Source organism: Toxotes jaculatrix, chromosome 8, assembly GCF_017976425.1.
Source record: "Toxotes jaculatrix isolate fToxJac2 chromosome 8, fToxJac2.pri, whole genome shotgun sequence".
Classification (NCBI taxonomy): Eukaryota; Metazoa; Chordata; class Actinopteri; family Toxotidae; genus Toxotes; species Toxotes jaculatrix.
In genome coordinates, this window is record NC_054401.1 from 755,308 (window position 1) to 779,420 (window position 24,113).

Consider the following 24,113-nt stretch of genomic DNA (forward strand, 5'->3'; position numbering starts at 1 on the left):
GATGCTGTTCATACAGATCTGTTTTCATTTCCTGTGAACCCTTGAAAAAAGCAGAAAGGGCGCATGCTCTAACATGACTGTGTTACTGTGTCCACAGCTTGCAAAGACATACCGGGAGACCTCCTCTTTTTGATTGACAGCTCTGGGAGCATATATCCCCAAGACTATGAGAAAATGAAAGAATTCATGAAAGCTGTCATTAGCAAGTCCCTCATTGGGCAGAATGAGGTGCATGTTGGTGTCATGCAGTTCAGCACTGAACAACAACTAGCGTTCCCACTCAATCGCTACTACAGCAAAGAGGAAATGTCCAGAGCCATCGATGATATGCAGCAGCTAGGTGGGGGCACGCACACGGGTGAAGCCATCACCGATGTGTCTCAGTATTTTGATACAAACAGAGGAGGGCGTCCTGGCCTGAGGCAGAGGCTGGTAGTGATAACTGATGGTGAGGCCCAAGACGAGGTCAAAGGCCCCGCTGTGGCTCTGAGAGCCAAAGGAGTGGTGATCTATGCCATTGGAGTTGTGGATGCCAACACCACCCAGCTGCTGGAAATCAGCGGGTCCCCAGACAGGATGTATGCCGAGAGGGACTTTGACGCCTTGAAGGACTTGGAGAGCCAGGTGGCCTTGGAGCTCTGTGACCCCGAGAGAGGTGAGAGCAGACTGGGACAATCCCAAAAGGCTGTGTGCATTCAGAACATTTCGGTAGGATAGTGTAAGAGTTTGTAAGCCACAGGTTTCTTTCTTTAACACACTGCTTCACATCTCAGAGTTGGACTGGAAACCCTGACTGGTGCTGACTTCAGGGCAACAAAACAACACTAATGTTATTGCTGAACAATACTGTTCCACTAAAAATGATTTTTAGGATGGATTGGTTAGTAGTTTGCTAGCTACCTACACTGAACATGCAAATTAGACAGGTTTGATGTTCGTAGAAGGTGGTCATCGTTGCAAATAATATTTATTATAAAGTAAATGCACTTCTGACTTCTCATCTTTCTTCTTTCATTTCCTCTGGACTCATTTGCTCTTTTCCCTTTTATTTCCAACCAGATTGTAAGAAGACAGAAAAAGCTGACATCATTTTCTTGGTGGACGGCTCCACGAGCATAACCCTGCCCAAGTTTAGAAGCATGCAGAAGTTTATGGAGTCAATGGTGAACCAAACCACAGTTGGATCAGACCTGACTCGCTTCGGGGTCATTCTCTACTCCACCAACCCCAGATCTATATTTACTCTGAAACAGTATAAGTCCAAACGAGATGTTATTCAAGCCATAGCAGCCCTGAAGTCCCCGTATGGAGACACCTACACTGGCAGGGCCCTGCAGTACTCGTTATCGTTCTTTGATGCGGAAAATGGTGGCCGGGCAGCTCTCCAGGTGCCTCAGATTCTTATGGTGATCACAGACGGCGATGCTACCGACCGTAACAGTCTGGTTGCACCATCCACGGCCCTGCGAAACAAAGGGATCAGCGTCTTCAGTATCGGAGTGGAAGGAGCGAACCGGACACAGTTAGAAATCATGGCTGGTGGTGACACATCCAGAGTTTTCTATGTGGACAATTTTGATGCCCTGGAAACTCTGTACAAGAATATAACTGAAGTCCTCTGCAATTCCACCAAGCCAGGTAAGAGTCAGAAGTGTCGTAGAACCTTGGTACTCAGTAGTTCAGGAGGAAAAGCATCCTAAAGCTAGTTTACATCTCCTGAAATCAGTTTTCATTAGAATATTTAGAGGGTCCACTCAGGCCACAAAAAATAAATCCCAATACTTTTTCACTGAAACCTCTGTCCGTGTTCTGCCCCCAGTAGAACATGGAGAGAGCCTTAAACCACAGTAAATATGAGTGCTAAGAACCACCAAGATTATTCAAGTGTGCCGGGAATATGACGCGCATATTTTCTAACAATGTGGACAACGTTTCTCTCTTTGCTTTTGCAGTTTGTGAGAAACAGAAGGCTGACCTGGTCTTCCTAGTCGATCAGTCTGGCAGCATCGACACAGGCGATTACGCCATCATGAAGAACTTCACAGTAGATCTAGTGAACAGTTTTAAAGTCAGCAAAGATTTAGTGCGTGTTGGCCTCGCCCAGTTCTGCAGCAGCTTTCAGGACGAGTTTTACCTCAACAAGTTCTACACCGAGCAAGAAGTGACCAAGCACATCATGGATATGCAACAGACCGGGGGAGGAACCAACATTGGACTAGCCCTGGAATCCATCAAGGCTTATTTTGAGGCATCACATGGCAGCCGTAGATCTGCCGGGATCTCCCAGAATCTGGTATTGATCACAGATGGTGAATCGCAGGATGACGTGGAAAACGCAGCGGACGACCTCAGGGCTCTGGGGATAGAGGTGTTTGCCATTGGCATTGGAGACGTCCACGACCTGGAGCTCCTGCAGATCACTGGCACCCCAGAGAGGCTTTTCACTGTGCAGAACTTCGGCAGCTTGGAGTTGATCAAGCAAAAGGTGGTCGACACCATCTGCAAATCCAAACCCCCCAAAGACCCCACTAGTGAGTTAAAAAGTGTGACTTTGTCTCTCTGTCTGTCTCCCTGTCCTTCTCACTATATTCCTCTATGTCTGTGACTGTCAAAAGTAAAGACACGTTTTCCTTTGGTGCAGGCTGCAGCATTGATATCGCCATGGGATTTGATATTTCTGGAAGAACGGGAGCTCCTGGTGGGACGCTGGTCAGTGGCCACACCAGGCTCCAGACCTTCCTGCCAGAAATCGCCCATTACATTTCCTCAGTGCAAGGCCTGTGCTGCGTCGGCCCCACACCTATCCAGACCAACATCGCCTACCGGGTGGTGAGTCGTGATGGCCGCACCCTGTATGACTTCAGCTTTGAAGGCTACAGTGAGGATGTGGTGAGGAAAGTCATGACCTCGAATTTGGCGGAGCCGACTTACTTCAACACCGCCCTGCTGAGATCCTTCGGTCAGAAGCTCGGCGAGTCCAACGCAGGGGTGAAGGTGAGTCTGGGCCAAAGCACGAAGTGTTACACACACATAAGCTGTCTGTTGCTTTGTTGTGTTGACATCCCCGTCTGAGACATTGTTTGGGAGAGGTGATGCCTTTCTGTGAAGCTGCAGCTTAGTCTTTGAGGACTTTCTGCAGGAAAATTACTCTAAATTGATTTACGGATATTGTCATGTGGTCGTTTAAACCTTCTGGGTCTCGTTGTGCTTTTCCATGATGCCAAACCACAAACCTGGTGCCAGTGAAGGATTAAACCAACCATCAAAAGTATTAGCAAGTGGAAGCTGGCCAGTAGAAGAAGCCTTAACCCTCCAACCTGTCATACTTTTCTTAGATGCAACATCACCAGGCTTATCCTGAAATCCAGGAAACTCCTTAATTATACAATTGTATATTTTACCTAACACTTGTCTATATAAAAGGGTGAGGCAATGATTACAGATTTTTTTCTTTACCTTCAGTGAGTAATGGTCAGAATAATTTGCGTACCTGTCAGATTAAGGTGGTGAGATACAGAGTGTAACGTGACTCATCTCATCCATCAGGTGCTGGTGATCTTCTCAGACGGACTCGATGAAAACGTGATGAAACTGGAGCAAGAATCAGAGCTGCTGCGAAAGTCTGGTAAAAAAAAACTGAGAGGCAAAGGTTTTTATGTGAAGATCAGACACAGTTTGCAATTTTTCTGTTCACCATACGTTATTATTTTTAAATTATCAAGTCAGTTATGTGGATTTTTAAGACCCTATTCCTGACCTTGACATTTGCTCTCTTCATCTGTGTGGGTATTTTGGTGCCATGGTGCACAGGTGGGAGCAGAGGTGCAAACGGGGGTGGGGCGGTGGGGGGTTCATTCCAATGGGGCAGCAGACAGGTTGTTGGTATTGTTAAAATAAGGCCCTTAATTTCAGGGAGTGTTTCACAGTTACAGCTAAGAAATCACGCAGAAATGTTTTCGTCTGCAGGCGTCAGCGCGTTGCTGGTTGTGGCCCTGGACGGAGCGCGAGATCCTGCCCAGCTGCAGATGGTGGAGTTTGGTCGAGGGTTCGGCTACAAACTTCCTCTGAGCATCGGCATGCAGAGTGTCGGCAGCGCCATCCTCAAACAGATTGTAAGTTTCGTGTCTCTAGCAGCCACAGATAGCACAGCCAGCCCCTTCACATCAGCTGCAGTGAAATTCTACCAAAAAGTGTCTGAGTGACAAACATCCTGTTTATTCAGTTCTCAGGCAGATCTCTGCACGAAACCCTGAAATCTTTCCCTGTGCCTCCAGCCTTTGTGCTAAGCTACGCTAACCCTGTACAGTGTGTGGACTAACCACGACCTGACCCTGCTCTGACTCTGAACAACCGACAGCAGGATTTCCCAGAGTTCCTTAATGTCCCACTGAAACATGCAAGCTGCTGATCAACCAGCTCAGCTGATACATAGGTCAGATTTCAGTCAGCGTATGTGTTTTTAAGCTGCTGATGCTGTTAGAGTGGATACAGCACGCTGCTTCTTCTTCAGTGGTACACTGAAAATAACGTCTTTTTCTCAGGTCAGAGCTGAACGTTGAGAATAAAGTGGCACAGATTCTTCTTCTCTGTGTGATGAATATCTCTGAAACTCATTTGCTCAGAAAAGTTTTTCCTGTCCTGGCGTGTCTGTTTGCAGGAACAGAAATCAGGAGAAACCCCTCAGGGGAGTGTTGACTGGAGAAAATATGCAAATTGTTCCCCCTGTTAAGGAACGGCCACAGGCAAAGGGAAATAAATAACAGGAATCCAGTGAACTTCACTGGGCTTTTCTTTTTTCACAGCCATTTTTAAGGACTCACTCATAACATGTTCATGACAACAGACTGTTTTTTCAGTGAATTTACAGTTTACAAAAGAATAAAAACAAGCCTTTAATGGAAAACTAATTTTATTTTGTCGTCGGTCCAGATTTTTGTTTTACATAAAAAAGGAAAAATGTTTTAAAGGAAACTTAACTAACTTTGTTATTGCTAAAAATAAAACCTGCTGTTTTATATTTTTTCTTGTCAGACATAAACGTCCATATACAAAAAAAACAATGAGAGACAAAACTTTGCAAAAGAGCCGACATGTAAATGTATATCTCCTTGAGTTGAAAGTGGTTTCACTGTTTGACTTTGTCCCCCACTCTCTGTCTCTCTGCAGGACATGGTGTCAGACAGGGAGTGCTGCAATGTCATGTGCAAATGTTCGGGACACGAAGGCATCCGTGGATCTCGGGGCCCCCCGGGGTCAAAGGTGACTGGGAAATCTAAACCTTTACACTTTAGACATGATGTCAGGAACATTTGGGAGAACGAGCAACAGGCCTGGTTCCACAGCTGATGTTTCAAAGTAAAGCAGGACCTAATTCACTTCAAGTCCCATTTTCCATGCATTCCAAGGTCAGTGTTACATGTTTAGTGTTACACAGGACAAAGCATGGTGCCTGACAGGAGTGGAGCCCCTCTGAGCTACTTTCTACACAGGTAGAGGGTTTTCCACTGGGTCCAACCTATGGGTCGGGGCCCCTCCAAAGGGCCGGCAGATGAGTCTGATCGATGGGAGAGGACAGACTGAACTTGTTTCTGTTTCATAAACAGGGCCTGTCTGGACAGAAGGGTTACCCCGGATTCCCCGGAGAGGAGGGCGTTGCTGTGAGTGCCTCTTCATTCACTTCATCCACATTCACTCATTCACTTCAACTTTTGGCACAGCAGAGAACTTTCTCCAGTTTACTGTCTCACAGAAAACTAGATAATAAAACCAATCAAATGGTCTGTGGACATTTCTGCCTGACGTTTCATTTCAGTGCTAAACTTTGAATCTGTCCTGGATCTGCAGGAGTCAACAACAGAAAACAGCGTTCGGTTTGTAAAATCTGTGATCAGCCCGTTAATGGGTTTGTTGGTTAACGAGAAATTATCTGCAATAATTAAAGAATTTAAGGCAAAAAGAAGCCAGCTGCTGTTTCCTCTGGTTAACATCAGAGTGAAAGGAAAACCTTCTGAGGACGTCGCCTCGGAGTCAGGTTGTGTCGCTGGGATCGAGAGAGACCTGAAAACAGGAAACGCTTATAGTCAGAAAACCAGTAAACAAGGACAACACACACACAAAGCTTTATTACAGTTCATCCTCAGGGGACCATGAACGTCACAGTCCGTCCAACACATGGTCTGACCACGCCGGTGACATCACAGCTGAATCAGCACTGCATCACTCTGTTTGTATGTTGCAGGGTGAGCGGGGCGGTCCCGGACCCAGTGGACCTCGGGGTGTCGACGGATGTCCTGGTCTCAGAGGATCAAAGGTACAGCACTGCACTGAGGCACTGTGCTCCTGTGCTCTGAGAGATTAGTGATCATGCTGGCGACGTGTGTGACTCCTGCTGTTTGTGTCCACAGGGCAACAGAGGCCTGCGGGGAAACAGGGTGAGTGAATCAGGCCGGCAGGAATGTGGAGTCGGTTCAGTGGGGGAGTAATGTGATGTACGCACTGAGGAATGTTTGGATAAACTTTAAAGTCCAGATAGAGTCACATTAGAAGACACAGAGGGAAAAGGAAATTCACTGACACTCTTCCAACATCGCAGGGTGAAGACGGAGAGGACGGACTGGACGGAGTCAACGGAGAACAGGTACCAACCTCAGCAGCTGTAAATCCATTCATCTGTATGAGTACAGAAAATCTTTAGACATCATCATCAGGCATCTGTGGGGTGAGAGGGACAGGGACAGGTGTGTGCAGTTTGACCGCTCATCACCATGGTCAGCAGGTGGCGCTGCAGCGGTGGCTGTTCTCAGACTCAGGTTAAAAATGATGTCAGGTAACGTTTTTAACAAACTAACACTGAACGTCACACTTGACCTCTTCAGCCCTGTAACACAGCAAAGAAGCTGAGACTGCTTCAGTGAGAAGGGCCGGGATCAGCTCTGATAGAATCAGAGTGGCCCTCGGGCCCCGCTGATGTGAAGACAAATCAAAAACCAATGATAATTGATTCTCCACGCCCTTCTTTCACTTTGGACTTAAACACCAGACTAATAAGATCGGATGGTGCCACACGATGATGTGGAGATACGGAAGGTCTCTGTTTGGTTTTGATGATGGAGGAAATGAGCGGGTGTGTTCAGGAAAGGAGCTGATTGGGGGGATTTTCAGGCTGAGCTGTTTCTCTGGTTTTGTTTTTGCAGGGAGAAACAGGAAACGACGGCTCTCGAGGAGAGAAAGGGCACCCAGGAAACCCGGTAAACAGCTCTCTACATTTTACTTTCAACATCTGATCACGTGTTTGTTTTATAACGTGCACACGGATAAATGTCAGACTTTTTCCCAGAGTTCGAATTTTTAAACACGTTTTTAAAAATACATTTAAAGCAGAAAAAAATTTGTATTTAAAACAATGTGTTATTGCTAATAATGTTGTTAGCACATTAGCATGTTTTTATGTTTAATTAATAATTACATTTTATTTATTATATTTAGATTGAGATTATTTATTTTGACTCATTGAACCAGGAAGTCTCTCTCAGGAACAGAGACCTGTAAAACAATAACACAAAATACAACACAAACACAACAGGACCTGAGAGACGCATCAGAGGAACCTGTCCAGGTTTTAATCTGTGTGGAACAGAGCGTCTCCCTGTGGTTCGGTGGAATGCCCCTTTAGCCGCCAAGCCCCGCAGATGAGGCCGTCACGCTGTGATGACGGAGTCGAGCTCAGAGGCGTTGACCTCTGACCTCGGGCTGGTTGATTGACAGGTTTAACTGTCGTCCTCAGGGTATCCCAGGTATCAGAGGGGAGGCGGGACTGAAAGGACAGCAAGGACTGAGAGGAGATCCGGTGAGTACCTACACTGCCCTGACCTGTAGCATGACGAGGTACTGTCCAGGTCCATGTGACCCTGATCAGGATGAACAGAAACTGAAGGTGGATTTAAGGTTCATCTGTTCATCTGTGTTTTCAGACACCACATGTAATCAGAATAATTTATGTTTCTGGAATCAGACCAGTTGAATTAGCTTCATCACTAAAATATCTGCGACACAGCATCTTATCAGACATTAACTCTAAATAAAACACTGATAGTTTATTCAGGTTTATTCTTTGGAACATAGGTTTGTTTTTCAGCCCTGAGCGCTGCTTAACCCCGATTTATTATCAGCTGAAAGGAACCGGAAGGAAGAATCTGAAGGTTCCTGTCAAAGTAAATCCCTGAGTATCAAAGTGTCACAGTCTGAAGATCCTGGGAACTGAAACCTTCAGCTGACTGATCATTCATGTTGTTTAATCATCAGAGGAAATGTATCTGGGCTGTTTTCACGTTCACACAGTTCCAACATCAGATCATCTGTTCAGTTGTAATTATCAGCAGTTTTCAGTGGAGCTGTCTGAGAAGTCGAGTGCAGGATAAACGAAGTCTCACAGGAAACACCTCATACAGGAGGAAGTTGTCGTGCTGAGGCTCAGGCCTGATTTTCACAGCATTGATTCTTTTAAACAGCGGTGACGGGAAGAATGTGAAGATTGTTTTTCCAGTTTGACATATTTTTGCATAAACATTGAAGGAATCAGACAAAACAGACGTGAGGCTGAATCACAGAGCAAGAGAAGGAAAAGAATCTGAGCCAGCGCTCGTTTCCCATGAAGGCTGGGTGAAAAGCTGAAGACCATACTGGGAAGAAAACCCAGTTCACAGTCCTCATCACATCCGGATCAGCAGATCCTGGGGGGTTTGTCTCTGAAGAGTTACTGAGTTAAGACCTTGTCTCTGTGTTTCGGCTGACAGGGCGAACCAGGTGCTGACAACACGGCCCCAGGACCCAAAGGAGACCCCGGCAACCCAGGTTTACCTGTAAGAAGCATCACAGAGTGAAAGTTTATGAGACTGTTGCTATGAAGCAGAGTTAGATGAAAACTGTCAGGTGACTTTTGTCATGTGACTCAGCTCTGTTTGTTACTGTATGTTAGCATATGGACAGAAAACTTGTTAAAAATCAAAAGTAGTAACGTGTTGTGTGGAAAAGACCTTCAGAAGTCGTGGTGTGTTTTAATCTACAGGGCATACCTGGGCAGGACGGGCGGCCAGGTGAGCGCGGAGTCATCGGAAACCCGGTGAGATTTCTGGATTTAGCTGACACATCACACCTGCTGCAGAGTTCACCTGAGGATCGGACTGCACTGTGTTTCTGTCCGTTTAAACACAAACGAGTGAAGATGCTGCGTCAGTCGTCTCCCACTGTGACACATGACACAGCATAAAATCAACAGCTCTCATTTTAGTGTCCACGTCTAAGGGGCCAGTATCTGAGCGTAGATTCACTCAGATCGCCGCACGTTACTCTGCCAGACAGTCTGTGATTTAATCTGACGCGTGATCCATCAGAATGCTGGAATCCTTTTAGTGTAATAACGCTGCTGTTTTCTGCTGTGCAGGGTCCAGATGGAAGGAGAGGGCCGCTCGGTGGGAAGGTAGAGGAGCACGTCAAACAACACTCGCTGCTGTTAGTGCTGGTTTATACGACGGCTAAACAACCCAGAGCTCTTTTTAAACTGAGTGTGTGTGCCTCTGCCTGTCTGTCTGTCTGTCTGCCTGCCTGTCTGTGTCTGTGTCTGTCTTTCTACAGGGTATCACTGGAGAAGCGGGAGATCCAGGACTCCCGGGTACCGCAGGTGCTTCTGGTCCACAGGTGAGTCATCACTTCAGGTCAGGTCAGGCGAATCCTCTCGTTGGACAGGAACAGAGATCCAGCTGCTGAGGACAAGTTTAGTCCCACTCAGCATACGAGGACCAGTGTCTTACACCAGTCCATGTCGTTTTTGCAGGGTCCCAGAGGGGTCAGAGGTCAACCTGGGCCAAGAGGAATCCCTGGGCTTCCTGGACCTCAGGTCAGTACATCACCACTACATTTACTCCTCTGCCTTAGCCCCACGGGAGCTCGGAATTAAATGATTTGGCTGCAGTTACAAGTACAGAAGTGTTTGACTGGGACACGTCCAGTTCATTAATACCAGTCCAGAAATAAAGTGGTGTCACCCTCTGAGTCAGTCAGTCAGAGCACAGTGAGACAAACAGAGACTGTTTCACAGTTCAGTCAGTGGATGATTCACATCTTCACTGTGAAGAATCCCAGAAAACAGATAAACATTTACTGACGCAAACAAATAAACATGTTGTTTTTGTTCTAATCCGTTTGTTTCGTGTTTACCTACTGATCATAAAAGCTTCAGACGTTACCTGCGTGTTATTTCACTCTGTCCAACAATAAACTGATTCCACTGAGGCAAAGAAGGTTTGAGACGTCAGTGATGCAGAGTCAGACCCGACACCAGGACCCGAGGAGGATTTACAGCCTCTGTTCTCAGCGCTCAGTAACCGTCCTCAGACTTTTACACAAAGCTGTGTCTGACGTCGTTTCTGCTGCCGCGTCCATGCCGCGTCCACGCCGCGTCCATGCCGCGTCCACGCCGTCAGGAGCAAAGAGATGGAGAAACTCTGAGCCCGTTTTGTATGTTTAGGCCTAAAAAGAGTCAAAACACGTCGAGTTTGTTAAAAACACAGAAATCCTCCTGAAGAACGTCTCATTGTCTCATGGGAAATTTAAATTCCCCTCAAACACCATAAAATAAAAATCTGCTGATGACACGCCCTCAGTGTTTTCAGTGGAGACTACAAACATGCTTTCAAAAACATCAAACTTTAGTTCAACTCTTGATTTAGTGCGTAGATATAAACGTGTTCAGGTCTTTGTCTTGTGTATTATGCTGATTCCTGAAGAGCCGGATGATGTGACGGTTAAAATCCAAACCTCTCCCTGACTCTCGGGAGATGGTCCCGCTCGTAAATGCTCCAGAAGTTCATCGTTATCAGCAGAGGTTCTGATTAACGAGTGTGGGAAGCGACTGCTGGTTTTGTGGTTGTCACGTTTGACACTTTAATCACCAAGTGTCACAAATCTGGAGACTGTGGCGGCTCATGTCTCTGCTGCTGTCGCCTGGGACTCATTTGGTCTCTGGTTCCAGGTTGGACCCCCCCTCCCCGCCCCCCTTTACTGTTATGTACTGGGAGTGGTTCAGATATTGATCAGAAGGTGTCAGAGGTTTGTTACGTGGACAGCAGGTGGAAACAGGTATGAACACATGATTGTAGCTGTTTCTCAGCTCCGTACATCAGAAACAGCTTCTCTCAGCCGACTCCTCCCGTAGCGGCTTGAAGTGATGTTAGCGCCCCCCAGTGTTCATTACAGCCACAGTAACAGTAACAGTGTTACACAGAGCAACAACACAATGTCCTGATTATTTATCACAGCTTCTACTACTACGTCTACCACGACCAATGCTAATAGTAATAATCATAATATTCATAGTAATAAGCTCTGGCTCCTGATTGGTTAAGGTGCGCTGCGGGCTGCTCAGAGAGCTCACCTGTCTCACCTGTCTCTGAGTAACGTCAGTGAGGAAAAAAAAACCAACATGTAAAATTTACAGGCAGATAAAACTCAGAGCCTGTGAAGTCCAGCTGATCAGGGCTAACTGGAGCTCAGCTAAAGGGACTGATGCTCTCACAGCTTGATAGGAGAGTTCACACCACACACACACACACACACACACACAAAGCTGAAGCTACATCTGATCATAACAGAGAACAAAACCTAACACCAGATGAAAGACCTGCTTAAAGCTAATGAGCCGTGTACGGTACAATCAGTCCAACGTCCTTTACTTTCTACCATCTGCCTTTCTGATAACAGCTGATTTTCTGATAACTGTGTCGTCTGTGAAACATTAAGCTGAGAGTTCAGATAGACTCATCTGTTCTTTGTCTGAGTGGAGCTGAAAGTGGGAGTTTCACCCTGAAGGTGACGTCAGAGGAAAAACCACAGGGTCAGTAAAACCTTAAGGGCTCATCCTCTGGAAAGCAGGAACGATATCAGGACGTTTCATCACACTCTGACCTGCACGTTCAGATGTTTGTGTTCGACTAATGGAGGTTTGTCCTGATGGAGGTTTGTCCTAATGGAGGTTTGTCCTGACGGAGGTTTGTCCTGGTGGAGGTTTGTCCTGATCGAGGTGCTAAAAGAAAAGCACAGGGGTCAGCAGAGTGTTTCACACTGTGGGAGCTGCAGAAAGCTGCTCAGTGGTTGTTGGGATGTTTTTCTGTGGGACAAAGTGTTGGACGGACACGCTGAACAAACAGCTGCAGGCTCTGTATGTGGACAAATCTCCATTTACAGTAACACAGCAGTGGAGCTGATTACACAGGTCAGCATGAGCTTTGTTTGGAAGAAAAACCGCAGATATTTCCATGAAGAGAAACACGGTCATCACAGTAAATCAGAGCGAAGTTCAGTTTCCAGCCAGCAGTCAGAAACACAGCTTTTATTTTTCTGCTTCTTATCACTGCGCTTCTGTTCCACCGCTGAAAGCACAGAGCTCAGTTCACTTCTCTTCAGTGTGAGGCCGTGTGATCTGATCTGTAATTACAGTGCTGCAGTTCTGTTCTGGTCCACTGACCCGACTGTTACTGAGCCAGCAGCACTTCCACTGAAACTCTTCTCCATCACTGCACTGCTGTCGACAGAGTAGATGCTGTGAACAACAGTCAGAAAAATGCTTAAGCTTCCACTTTCTGCAGGAGCTTAATGTGTCTGCTTGACATCTGTGTCACCAACAAATGGTTTGTCTCTGATGTCCAATAAATGTCCAGTTTGTTGGACATCAGTTCTTTTGAGTTACTCTTTGAGTGGAGGCCGGGGCTCGGTGAGGTATGAGCACAGAAACACCTGGAGCTGCGCACCTCGGCCTCCACAGGTGCAGCTCTCATCGGTTATCTCAGCATGAAGATGCTCTGGCTTGTGGCTGGAGGCGTAAACACAGATACAACTGAAAACGGCTCCTTCATCCTCTTGCGGTGACGCGGTGACAACAACCTTTTCCAAACCTTTGGTGTTTTGTTTTTTTGGTGATGCATTCAAGGACACTCTGATTTCAGCCCTGCTCTTCTGCCTCCTGACTCTGTTGTTGGTTTTTGGTTTTCCTGCAGGGTGAACCAGGAAGAGTTGGAGACCCTGGATTGGCCGGACGCCGTGGAGCAAACGGGCAGAAGGTGAGTGGCGTTATTTCATCTACGATGAAACATGTCACCAAGTTGAGACCAGATGACAGAAGATCAGACTGGGTTATAAAAATGGTTCCACAGAGACACACTTTGACTCTGGGTTCTTGTTGAAGGGTCAACCAGGAGATCCAGGTGATGCAGGTGTTCCAGGACCACCAGGACCCAGAGGAATATCGGTAAGCAGCTGGACGCCTGCTGTGTCTGTGAATACTGCTTCATATAAACCCTCTGTTTGACTGGATGACCCTGTCCTCTGTTTCAGGGTCAGGATGGAAGGGACGGTTATGGACCTGTAGGACCTAAAGGTGTCAAGGTAAAGGAGACACTAACAATCCTAATGATTTACAGTTTGACGTTTCCGTCCATCTTCTGTTCTCACTCTGAGGAAAACAGAGGAATCGGAAATTGTCCGACAGTTTTATCGCTGTAATGAATAAAGTTTTGTTCGCTCACTTCTGTTTCTGTTCAGGGAGATCCTGGTTTCCCTGGTTATCCTGGTCTCCTGGTGAGTTCGTCCACTTTCACCGACAGCACATCAGAAAAAGGCCAGCGTCACTTACACGATAAGCACAGAACCTTATCAGAGGCCAGATGAATCTGGACGGAGACGCAGCTGAGACATTTTGGCTCTGATCTCAGTTCAGACTCCAAACATCACAGAGAGCTGGAGGTTAAAGTGCTGACAGGCTGATGGAGGAGATCAAGTTATACTTTCACCTCAGGCGTGTTGCACACAGACACACACGTCTGACACATAAAGGCAGCAGATTGGACTCCATGTCTCAACAACAAGCCTCAGCAGCGTCTCCACAGCAGGGCCAGAACTCTGCCTCCATGTTTACCTGTCGTCCACTCTCATGTCGTATTTCAGCAGGGCCTGTCAGACAGACTGCTGTCCTCCGGCCTGTCAGACAGACTGCTGTCCTCCAGTCTGTCTGACAGGCTGGAGGACAGCCTGGGTGATACATGGGTGATACTTCACTGTCAGACCGATGCAAAGGGAGGGAGAAGTCAGAGGTAAAGGTTCAGGCTGGGATTATTCGATCATCAGATCCCGCGTGTTTGTCCGTGTCCTCCCTCCTCTGTCTGTGTCTCAGCTCTGAGCCCATTGGTTCCTACTTAGGACGACGATGGAGACGATGGAGCTCTACGGCTCAGAGAATAAGATGCATCAGGCTGTGATACTCACGTTAGTGGGAGAGATTCAGTGTCAGTTGAAGTCTGCTCATGAGATTTGGTGATGAGAAGAGGAATATAGAACATCATCAGACCTATACTAGGATTTATTCTTCAAAAAATACAGTAACTCTGCCGATAAAAGCCACAGTCCAATCACCAAACTCACACCTTAGGTCCAGGATCAGACACAGGAGGATTAACCAGATACTGAATTGACATTATACATACTGTCAATTCAGTATCTGTACTTTTGGAGCCGTGACATGAGAAACTACACTGGAACAACACGTTTTTATTTATTCTTTCAATCCGTCAGGATCGTCAGGAAAACGCTGAGCAAGCTGTTTCCTTAAGGGATAAAGTTTGGATGGGAAAGAAAATTTGGTGCCAAACAACAAAACAGGAAGCAGGAGGAGGCCGAACTGTCTTGAACTCACAGTGTGATAAACCACGACGTGAGCTGAGTCGTTGTTTTCCTTTCTCTTCAGGGTGAGGACGGTCTGCAGGGACCCAAAGGATTTCCAGGACGTAAAGGGAACCTCGGCCGACGGGTGAGTGGCGGCACAGCTGTGATGTTAGATGTTGTATTAAATGTGTGTTTGCTTCATCTGTGACTTTTGTTCCTGGTCTGATCGATGCAGGGGAACTCAGGCAGGTCTGGAGAATCAGGAGTATCCGGAGAACCAGGACATCCAGGACACAGAGTGAGTGATGGATGCAGCTTTATCTGTGACACGCAGTGGGCGGCCTCAGAGCCCTGAGTGCACGATCAGTGTATGAAGTGATAAGGCAGAGAACTGAATGAAGAGAAAAGGTCTAAATGGCTCTTTTTCCCTCCTCCCAGGGTCCCAGAGGGCCTGCTGGAGAGAAAGGCATGACCGTGAGTCCACCTTCAAATTAACTTCACCTGTTGACAGGTTGTGATGAGTTTTTTTTACATGATGTGTTTTTTGTTTCCTCAGGAGTGTCAGCTGGTCACCTACATCAGAGACAACTGTGGTACGTGTCCAGAAACACTGTCTCTTACATGTGTTTTATTTGTCCAGTAACAGCAGTTCAGCTCTAAACCACACCTTCTCCTCCTCCTCCTCACAGCTTGTTCCATTGGTACGTATCACCTCCAGTTTAACAGTCACAGCAACGTGGTGAGTACAGCACAAACCTTTGGCTACAGACTGAGACCATCGCCCGGGGACGGGGACGGAGGGGGGGCCAACTATTGGATGGACTGAGATTAAATTTGTTTCACACATTCATGGTTTCAAACGGGGGCTTTAAAAAAAGGAGCTCGTTCATCGTAGCTGTGAGCACGAAGACTCCAGCAGTTTAAAGATTAGCTTCTTCAGTAGGAACCACTGGGTTTGAGCTGAGATCCACAGTTTGCTTTAATAAACACAGAGTGTATATTATTTTGTCATTAAAGAACTGTGACCCTGATATATACTGAGAAATCTTACTCTGCCGACCGTCAAGATGGAGGCTGCAACGATTTCCCGGCTGAGCGAGGAGTGACCAGATAAGGGAATTAGGATGTGGCCCACGTTCTTGTGCACTCCACTCACCATGAATCTTCTTTGTTGGTTTTCAGATCGATCAGCGTGCCCGGCCTACCCCACCGAGCTGGTGTTTGGTCTGGACATGTCCGAGGACGTAACCCCGGCCGCCTTCGAGAGGCAGCGCACCGCCCTCCTGTCTCTGCTGGAGGACATCACCATTGCAGAGAGCAACTGTCCCACAGGAGCCCGCGTCGCTGTGGTGGGATTCAGCGCCTACACCAAGTACCTGATCCGCTTCCAGGACTACCGCCGCAAGAAACAGCTGATCGAATTGGTGAAGAACATCGCCCTGGAGAGGACATCCAACCGTCGCCAACTAGCAGCCGCCATGCGCTTTGTGGGTCAGAACGTCCTCAAACGTGTCCGAGCAGGGGTGATGATGAGGAAGGTGGCGGTCTTCCTTTCTAACGGACCTTCACAAGACGTTAACGACATCGTTACCGCCATAATGGAGTACCGGGCCCTCAATATCGTCCCAGCGGTCATCTCTCTGAGGAATGCTCCGGCTGTTGGCCGAGCCATGGAGGTAGGTTGAACCAGACTCTGTCGCTGTCTGTCTCCACCCACAGCGATCAGCTCAGGTCTGTCTCCACCCACAGCGATCAGCTCAGGTCTGTCTCCACCCACAGCGATCAGCTCAGGTCTGTCTCCACCCACAGCGATCAGCTCAGGTCTGTCTCCACCCACAGCAATCTGACAGAAGGCTCCTGCTCAGGATGATCTGACCCCGATCAGAGTCACGGTCAGTGGGATCTGTTGACCTCAGAGTCCCTGGACGTCTGAGGAGTCATGCTCTGCTGATGTCTCTCTCCGTGTTTTGTCCCACTCACGTCTTTTTCCCATATTAGGCCTAAATCAACAATCTGACTTCAAAGATGACGGCACACAGTGATTGGTCAACTTATCTCTCCGTGTTTTGTTTTTTTTATTCTTCACACAACTGCTTCTCATTAGACGGACGCTGTAAATGTAAAGTGTGTGCACTCGCCTCTGTATCTGAGCGTCCCTCGTGACGTGTGGTACGGACACGCAGCACAGCTTCAACCACAGAGTGAAGAAACCGCTGTTTAGTTTAACGTGTGATAAATCTTCAGACTGGATGGGTTCAAATGGCTCGCTCCGTCAGACGAGGCTTTCTGGTCCCAGTGGAACCCAGAGCACTGCTCCAAGACCAACACGGCAGCGTTCCCATTTTTTACAGCCCTCCTCCTCATTCATATCAGCCCTGAGCCCGAGATGTCGTAGCTCTGGCCTTTCTCTCCTTTTGATCCAATAAGGTCAAACTAACACACTTAGCTCTGGCTTCAGCCCCACTCACTCTGCTGCCAACATCTGGATCGTGGCGTTCCTGGTGTGATCACAGTGCGAGGATCCAGCTCTGTGTGATTATATTAAAACCAAACACAGCTCTTCTTCATCATAACTCTGACAAACAGACAGCGAGCGGATTATCACTAATGCTTCAACGCTACAAACAAACCCAGCGCTCGCCGCTCAGCCGACGTCCACGCCGAACGGAGGGTTTCTGGTTTGGCTCTGAAACACCGGACTTCATTCCAGCTCCTCCTCGCTTCGGGTTACATTCACTGGCTGTGGCCAGACATTTGTCTGCCATTAAACCCATGAAACACATCAGCATCACTTCAGGAGCAGAAAGATGTTTATTCCTGCTGATTAATCACATGGTTTGATAGATGTGGTTTTACCCACGCTGTTCTCAGAGCTGTGATTAATGACGTCTGCTGTTCCTCTCAGGTCGATGACTCAGGAAACTCCATCTTCACAGTGCTGGGCAGGGACATGAACGCTGACCTGAGGAAGGTCAAAAACTGTGCCATCTGCTACGGTAAGCAGCGAGGCTCATGTTCAGGTTCATGTTTCTATAAATCATGCAGTGATAGTTTTAGGTCCTGCCTGATCCTGAGCTTCAGATTTAAAAGTCAGACTTACACATTTTAGTATCATCATATTTCTTTAGCACAGAGTAAACTCTGTTTGTTCTGGTCAGTAAATATTTTTGTCTCTTCAGACCCGTGCAAGCGTGCTGAAGAGTGCGCCTTCATCCAGGAGCCAGGGCAGCCTCAGGACGTCAATGTGGACCTGGTCATGGTGGTGGACAGCTCCAGGGAGATGCAGGCTGATGAGTACGCTGGCGCCCAGCAGCTGCTGGGTTCTGTGGTGGAACAGCTGGCTGTGAGCTCGCAGCCCCGCCGAGCCGACAGCCAGGCCCGGGTGGCTGTGGTCCAGCAGAGCGGCACCCGGGCTCCCAAGGTGGAGTTCAGCCTGCAGACCTTTCAGAACCGCGACCTGATGAAGACGCACTTGATCCAGAACATGCAGCAGCAGGGCGGCTCCTCGGCTCTGGGACAGACGCTGGAGTTCACCCTGAGGGAGGTGCTCCTGAAGGCCGGCCAGCCCCGCAGGAGGAGGGCACTGCTGGCCGTGGTGGGCACCCAGACGGCTTACCAGGACCGGGTCAAACTCACGTACATCTCCCAGAAGGCCAAGTGTGAGGGGGTGGCCATGTTTGTGGTGACAGTGGGTGATCGGTACAGTCAGACGCAGGTGGAGGAGCTGGCCGGTCTGCCCGTACAGCAGCACCTGATCCATGTCAGCAGACTACAGGCCGAAGAGCAGGGCTACGCCCAGCGCTTCTTCAGAGTCTTCCTCTCTGCCCTCAACAGTAAGACCGCACTCTGGTTTCACTCTGGATTACAAACACAAGCCGGTTCACACTCATGGAAAACATGAAACACATTTCTCTGAAGCCACAACAAACATGAATGAGGTGAAACAGGTGTGGACTTCACGAGTCGCAGTTTACACTGAAAAGTTAATACATCAGTAACAATAAGGATAAGAATAATAGAATATTTCACTGGAAGAGCCGAGTGCTGCTTTACACTAAATATGACGTTAGAATACATTTTTGATTGACGGTTTGTGTGTTGTGTTTATTTCAGAGGGAGTGAACACGTATCCTCCTCCGTCATTAAAACAGACCTGTGATCAGCTGGCTGCTCAAGAGGGAGGACAGATCTTCATAAACGGGTCAGTAACACGTTTTTTTTTTTTTTCTGTGATAATAAACGTTTATTTCAGGACGTCACCTTTTGTTGTCAGTTTGCTGTAGCTCTGCAGCTCTGAGCCAAACAAACAGATACCAGCTGAAATCTGCTTTAGTTAACAGCAGCAGGTTTAGAGACCGTGTCTCCTCTGAGGACGACACAGCTGAGGACGCACACCGTCACAGGACTGACGGAGATGAAGCAATGATCAGTGAATCACTGATGTTTGGCGGCTGTGTGTTCAGTCAGGGGCAGGCGGAGCTGGAGGGGGAGACCGCCGAGGAGGTGGAGGAGACGTTTCAGGAGCAGACGGGAGGACGGACCCAGACCGGCCAGCTGGACTTCATCAAGTCTCTGTCCAGAGGAGACAGCCAGATATTTGTCTCAGGACCTGATCTCAACGGTAGCGTGCACACACACACACACACACACACACACACTCAGCAGATGAGAGGTGAGCTGAGGTCAGTTTGTCTCTGTGCTGATTAAAATAAAGATTTGTTCTGGAGACACTTTGATGCAGCTCCGTGTTTGTGAGCTGAAAACAAACAAAGATGAGCCGAAGCACAACAACACTGCACGTTTCCTCGACACACACCGTGTGTTTACACACACGTGTGTTTGTTGTTGTTTACAAACGTAAACAACAACAACAGCAGCAGCTACACATGTAATCCTCAGATGGTTCAGAGATACTGGTCAGAGTCTGGATCACCTGACAGGTGTGACAGGTGTGACAGACCTGACAGACCTGACAGACGTGACAGACGTGACAGACGTGACAGACGTGACAGACCTGACAGACGTGACAGACCTGACAGACGTGACAGGTGTGACAGGTGTGACAGGTGTGACAGACCTGACAGACCTGACAGACCTGACAGACCTGACAGACGTGACAGACGTGACAGACCTGACAGACCTGACAGACCTGACAGACCTGACAGACGTGACAGGTGTGACAGGTGTGACAGGTGTGACAGACCTGACAGACCTGACAGACGTGACAGGTGTGACAGACGTGACAGACGTGACAGGTGTGACAGACGTGACAGACGTGACAGGTGTGACAGACGTGACAGACGTGACAGAGCTGACAGACCTGACAGACCTGACAGACCTGACAGACGTGACAGACGTGACAGACGTGACAGACGTGACAGACGTGACAGACGTGACAGACGTGACAGGTGTGACAGGTGTGACAGGTGTGACAGACCTGACAGACCTGACAGACCTGACAGACCTGACAGACGTGACAGACGTGACAGACGTGACAGACGTGACAGACGTGACAGGTGTGACAGGTGTGACAGACGTGACAGACGTGACAGGTGTGACAGGTGTGACAGGTGTGACAGACCTGACAGACCTGACAGACCTGACAGACCTGACAGACCTGACAGACGTGACAGGTGTGACAGACGTGACAGACGTGACAGGTGTGACAGACGTGACAGACGTGACAGGTGTGACAGACGTGACAGAGCTGACAGACCTGACAGGTGTGACAGACCTGACAGGTGTGACAGACCTGACAGACCTGACAGACGTGACAGACGTGACAGACGTGACAGGTGTGACAGACCTGACAGACCTGACAGACCTGACAGACCTGACAGACGTGACAGATGTGACAGACGTGACAGGTGTGACAGGTGTGACAGGTGTGACAGACGTGACAGACGTGACAGGTGTGACAGGCGTGACAGACGTGACAGACGTGACAGGTGTGACAGACGTGACAGACGTGACAGGTGTGACAGGTGTGACAGGTGTGACAGGATTCCCTCCTCTGCTCAGACCTGCAGGTCCTGTGAGCTGCTTCACACTAATGTCTCTTCTTCATGTTGTGTGTCTCCTGTACGTCAGGTTATTTTATATTAACACTGTCTCTTAGTTGAACCACACACACCATGATGACTGAACTAAACCTGTGTGTAATGTTGTGTGTGTGGTGCTGTGTTACAGACTGCATGTGTTCTCCGGGAGCAGCAGCTCTGAGCGTTTCCTCACACGTCTCAGACCCTGAGATCCGCTCGAGCGTCCGGTTTATCCGGAGCCGCCTCAGAGCCGCTGCCCTGGACGACTGTTCCCGTCAGTGTCTGTAGTAAATGTGTGTGTTCTGCTTTCAGCCCGGTGTCAGCTGGACGCTGATTCTGGTGTCCATTGTGAGGAATATGTCCAAGTATGGTACTATGACAAACACATCGGTGCATGCTCTCCCTTCTGGTATGGCGGTTGCGGCGGTAACACCAACCGCTTTAACACGGAAAATGAATGTTTCCGGACATGTGGCCTCAATCGTAAGTCCTGACTGCACATCAGACCACACACTGAGCTGTCAGCGTCTGTGGACAGACTAACCCCAGTGTCTCGTCTTTTTTTTGTTGTTGTCTTGTAATGTGAATATTTTGTGCTGCTAGCTCTTCCTCCATCCTCCTCCTCCTCCTCACAGTATCAGCAACACTTCACACAGTGGAAGGCAAATGAAAACAGAAACCAACAAGATAATAAAGATTCTAACATCCAGTTGGTAGCAGCACATTTACAGCTTCACTGTTTGTCTTGTACAGTCACCTACAGGTTTACTGGGTCATTACAGTGCAGCTGAATGATTCATACAGCATCTAAAACCCGTGTGTGATCCTCAGAAGCTGCAAAGCTCTGATCCGTTTGCTGTGGAACGAAGGTTTTACAGTTTTTAACATTTGCACTTTTGACCTGAAACGAACTTTGAACCTTTTCTCAGATTCTTCTGTCTCTTTTAGAGCTACAGAGGTTCAGGTCACTGACACATGATCCATTAAATCTGATGACTGGTGTTAATTCATGTGGGACTGTGGTGTGAAGCGTTTGTATGAGACTCAGCTGCTCTGTCAGGACTCTGAGTCGGGGCTCGGGGTCAGGGCTCGGGGTCAGGGCTCTGAGTCAGGGCTCTGAGTCGGGACTCGGGGTCAGGGCTCTGAGTCGGGACTCGGGGTCAGGACTCTGAGTCGGGACTCGGGGTCAGGACTCGGAGTCAGCGCTGAGTGAGATGATGGAGGCTCAGCAGCTTCTGCTTGTCTGTTTCCTCTGACAGACCCGGACATCCTGCCCAGGCCGCAGCTGACCAGCTTCGTCTCCAAAGGTAAGGACCGACCTCTGACCCTTTGAGCTGCGATGCAGAGACACGTTTTACTGTCCTGTGTGTGTAATGATCCAGTGCAGGGGTCGGCAACCTTTTTTATCAAAAGAGCCACTTTGTGCCCCCCCCCCCCGGAGCCGCAAAAAATTACAGTATAGTTAGTAGTATAGTTTCTCGCTACATATCAAGCACACTGGTAAGCCAGCGTCATTGGCGGTGAATGCAAAAGCAGATGTCCACGCTGCATTAAACTCTCTGTTTTCTTCCGACACTTTTCTTTTTTGGGCTCTTTTCATGCTTACAGTGGTAGGGGTTCCCGCCGTGGTCCCGCCAGCAAGTAAAGGCGACGGCTGCTGACGTTGATCTGACATATATTTTAAGTGACAAATTATAAAAAAAAAATAAAAATAAAAAAACTTTATTTAGATGGTATCAACTAAAACCCCAGGGGAATTGTGCAACAAAATGAACACATAATGACGATAATAAAAGAAAAAAAGAAAAAAAAACATTCCATGTTTTTTTGTCACGGCCATCGGGAGCCACTACAAGGAGGCTGAAGAGCCGCATGCGGCTCCAGAGCCGCAGGTTGCCGACCCCTGATCCAGTGTCAGTACAGAGAGTGTCTCTGACAGTCTCAGTGTTCAGACAGCAGTCAGTGCACGTCAGGTGACGCAGGCAGCAGGTGTGGTGCCGTAGGTCCGTGTCTGATGTCTCCTGCACCGCTGTAATCCCTGTCCTGTCTCCGTCCAGACGCCTGCTTCCTCAGCCAGGACCCCGGCAGCTGCCAGAAGTACGTCATGGTGTGGTTCTTCGACACGGAACAGAACGAGTGCTCCCGCTTCTGGTACGGTGGCTGCGGCGGCAACGAAAACCGCTTCAACACGCAGGAGGAGTGCGAGAACCTCTGTCTGACGAAGAGTCGATGAGGAGAACGTGGACGGACCGGCTGGAGGAAAAACACCCAACACATATCAGGAGAGCTTCCGGAAACACACATGTTCAGGGAAAAATACCGAGGCGCGTTTCTCACAGCCGAGCCTGCCCGGGGACTGTTTAACTAACTGCTAACCAGTGATAACCAGTGATAACCAGTGCTAACTAGTTTCTACCAAAACTCCTTCAGGGAAAGTTCAAACTGCCCCTCAGCTCCGCAGGTGGTTAAAGGCTTTTTGTGATTTGCCTTCGGTGTTTTTCCTTGAACCTGCATGTTTTATTTTCCAGACGCTTCTCACATCACTTTGCTTTTCCTCAGATCAGCTGCAGCTGAAGGCTGACGACACTCAAAGTGAAGGACTGAAGGAACCAGGTCACAAACAGTGAACGCTAAAATGAGTCTGTGTATCCACAACACCTTACTTTCCATAACTGATCATAGATGATTGATTTTCCATTTAACTGCTGAAAGATAAACGACCGAACGAGTGAAGGCGTTGAATCACAGCCTTAGTGTGTTGTATCTTAGGATTTTATTTCTGTTCTTTAAAGCTTTTTCCAGAGATGATGACTGTGCAGCTCAGGATTCACCGCAGAGTCTAACGACAGTGGGACCGGAGGAGTCCCGCCTGTCACACCCCGCCATCGCCGGTTCAGTCCCACCGCTGACCTGCTGACCTGCAGACTCAGTGTCAAACTGCCCCTTTCAGTCTCCCCCTGTCCCCTGGTGCCTTCTCCTGTCTGTTTCTGACGTGTCCTGCAAAACAAACCCAAAATTATCCCAAAACATTCTCAGGATCTTAAACTGTGTCAGAATCTGCCTTTAAATCCCGCGACGCATCGTTTCTGCTGAAGAACCCAGAGTGTCCATCACAGGCCGGAGCTCTCCGGGCTGACACACTGTCTCTGGCTGGGGGAGGTGGGGGGAGGTGGGGGGAGGTGAGGGGTTTGGGTTCAACGTCCTCAAATCTAAGTGAGAAGTTAGTTAAGATTTTCGGCAGTTTCGCAGCTGCTGAACGAAACTTTGAAATCAGGAGCCAGAAAGTTTAAGCAGCTACATGTAGGTTTCTGCTGTCGCCACAGAGCTAACGTTAGCATTAACAGCCGTTTCCTCACCGGTCAAACG

At 48.3% G+C, this 24,113-nt stretch overlaps 1 protein-coding gene across 3 annotated transcripts in view; it reads left to right on the forward strand.

Annotated features, from left to right (window-relative positions):
* LOC121185636 (collagen alpha-6(VI) chain-like) overlaps positions 1–23,489 on the forward strand; it is a 45,250-nt gene extending 21,761 nt beyond the window's left edge. For 2 of the 3 annotated variants that reach the window (XM_041043906.1, XM_041043907.1), the window contains exons 9-43: positions 98–655; positions 1,060–1,638; positions 1,953–2,531; positions 2,642–2,994; positions 3,547–3,625; positions 3,967–4,112; positions 5,167–5,259; positions 5,604–5,657; positions 6,239–6,310; positions 6,405–6,431; positions 6,593–6,637; positions 7,194–7,247; positions 7,784–7,846; positions 8,793–8,858; positions 9,065–9,118; positions 9,440–9,475; positions 9,631–9,693; positions 9,830–9,892; positions 13,047–13,109; positions 13,235–13,297; positions 13,384–13,434; positions 13,591–13,626; positions 14,789–14,851; positions 14,942–15,004; positions 15,145–15,180; positions 15,263–15,299; positions 15,396–15,407; positions 15,889–16,382; positions 17,612–17,702; positions 17,886–18,539; positions 18,820–18,907; positions 19,170–19,327; positions 21,060–21,230; positions 22,007–22,054; positions 22,805–23,489. In XM_041043906.1, the coding sequence (XP_040899840.1) occupies positions 98–655; positions 1,060–1,638; positions 1,953–2,531; positions 2,642–2,994; positions 3,547–3,625; positions 3,967–4,112; positions 5,167–5,259; positions 5,604–5,657; positions 6,239–6,310; positions 6,405–6,431; positions 6,593–6,637; positions 7,194–7,247; positions 7,784–7,846; positions 8,793–8,858; positions 9,065–9,118; positions 9,440–9,475; positions 9,631–9,693; positions 9,830–9,892; positions 13,047–13,109; positions 13,235–13,297; positions 13,384–13,434; positions 13,591–13,626; positions 14,789–14,851; positions 14,942–15,004; positions 15,145–15,180; positions 15,263–15,299; positions 15,396–15,407; positions 15,889–16,382; positions 17,612–17,702; positions 17,886–18,539; positions 18,820–18,907; positions 19,170–19,327; positions 21,060–21,230; positions 22,007–22,054; positions 22,805–22,980 (5,288 nt within the window). In that variant the 3' untranslated portion in view covers positions 22,981–23,489. The remainder of the gene's footprint in view (positions 1–97; positions 656–1,059; positions 1,639–1,952; positions 2,532–2,641; positions 2,995–3,546; positions 3,626–3,966; positions 4,113–5,166; positions 5,260–5,603; positions 5,658–6,238; positions 6,311–6,404; positions 6,432–6,592; positions 6,638–7,193; positions 7,248–7,783; positions 7,847–8,792; positions 8,859–9,064; positions 9,119–9,439; positions 9,476–9,630; positions 9,694–9,829; positions 9,893–13,046; positions 13,110–13,234; positions 13,298–13,383; positions 13,435–13,590; positions 13,627–14,788; positions 14,852–14,941; positions 15,005–15,144; positions 15,181–15,262; positions 15,300–15,395; positions 15,408–15,888; positions 16,383–17,611; positions 17,703–17,885; positions 18,540–18,819; positions 18,908–19,169; positions 19,328–21,059; positions 21,231–22,006; positions 22,055–22,804) is intronic. The other variant, XM_041043908.1, reaches the window with a different exon arrangement.
* The last annotated feature ends 624 nt before the right edge of the window (positions 23,490–24,113 follow it).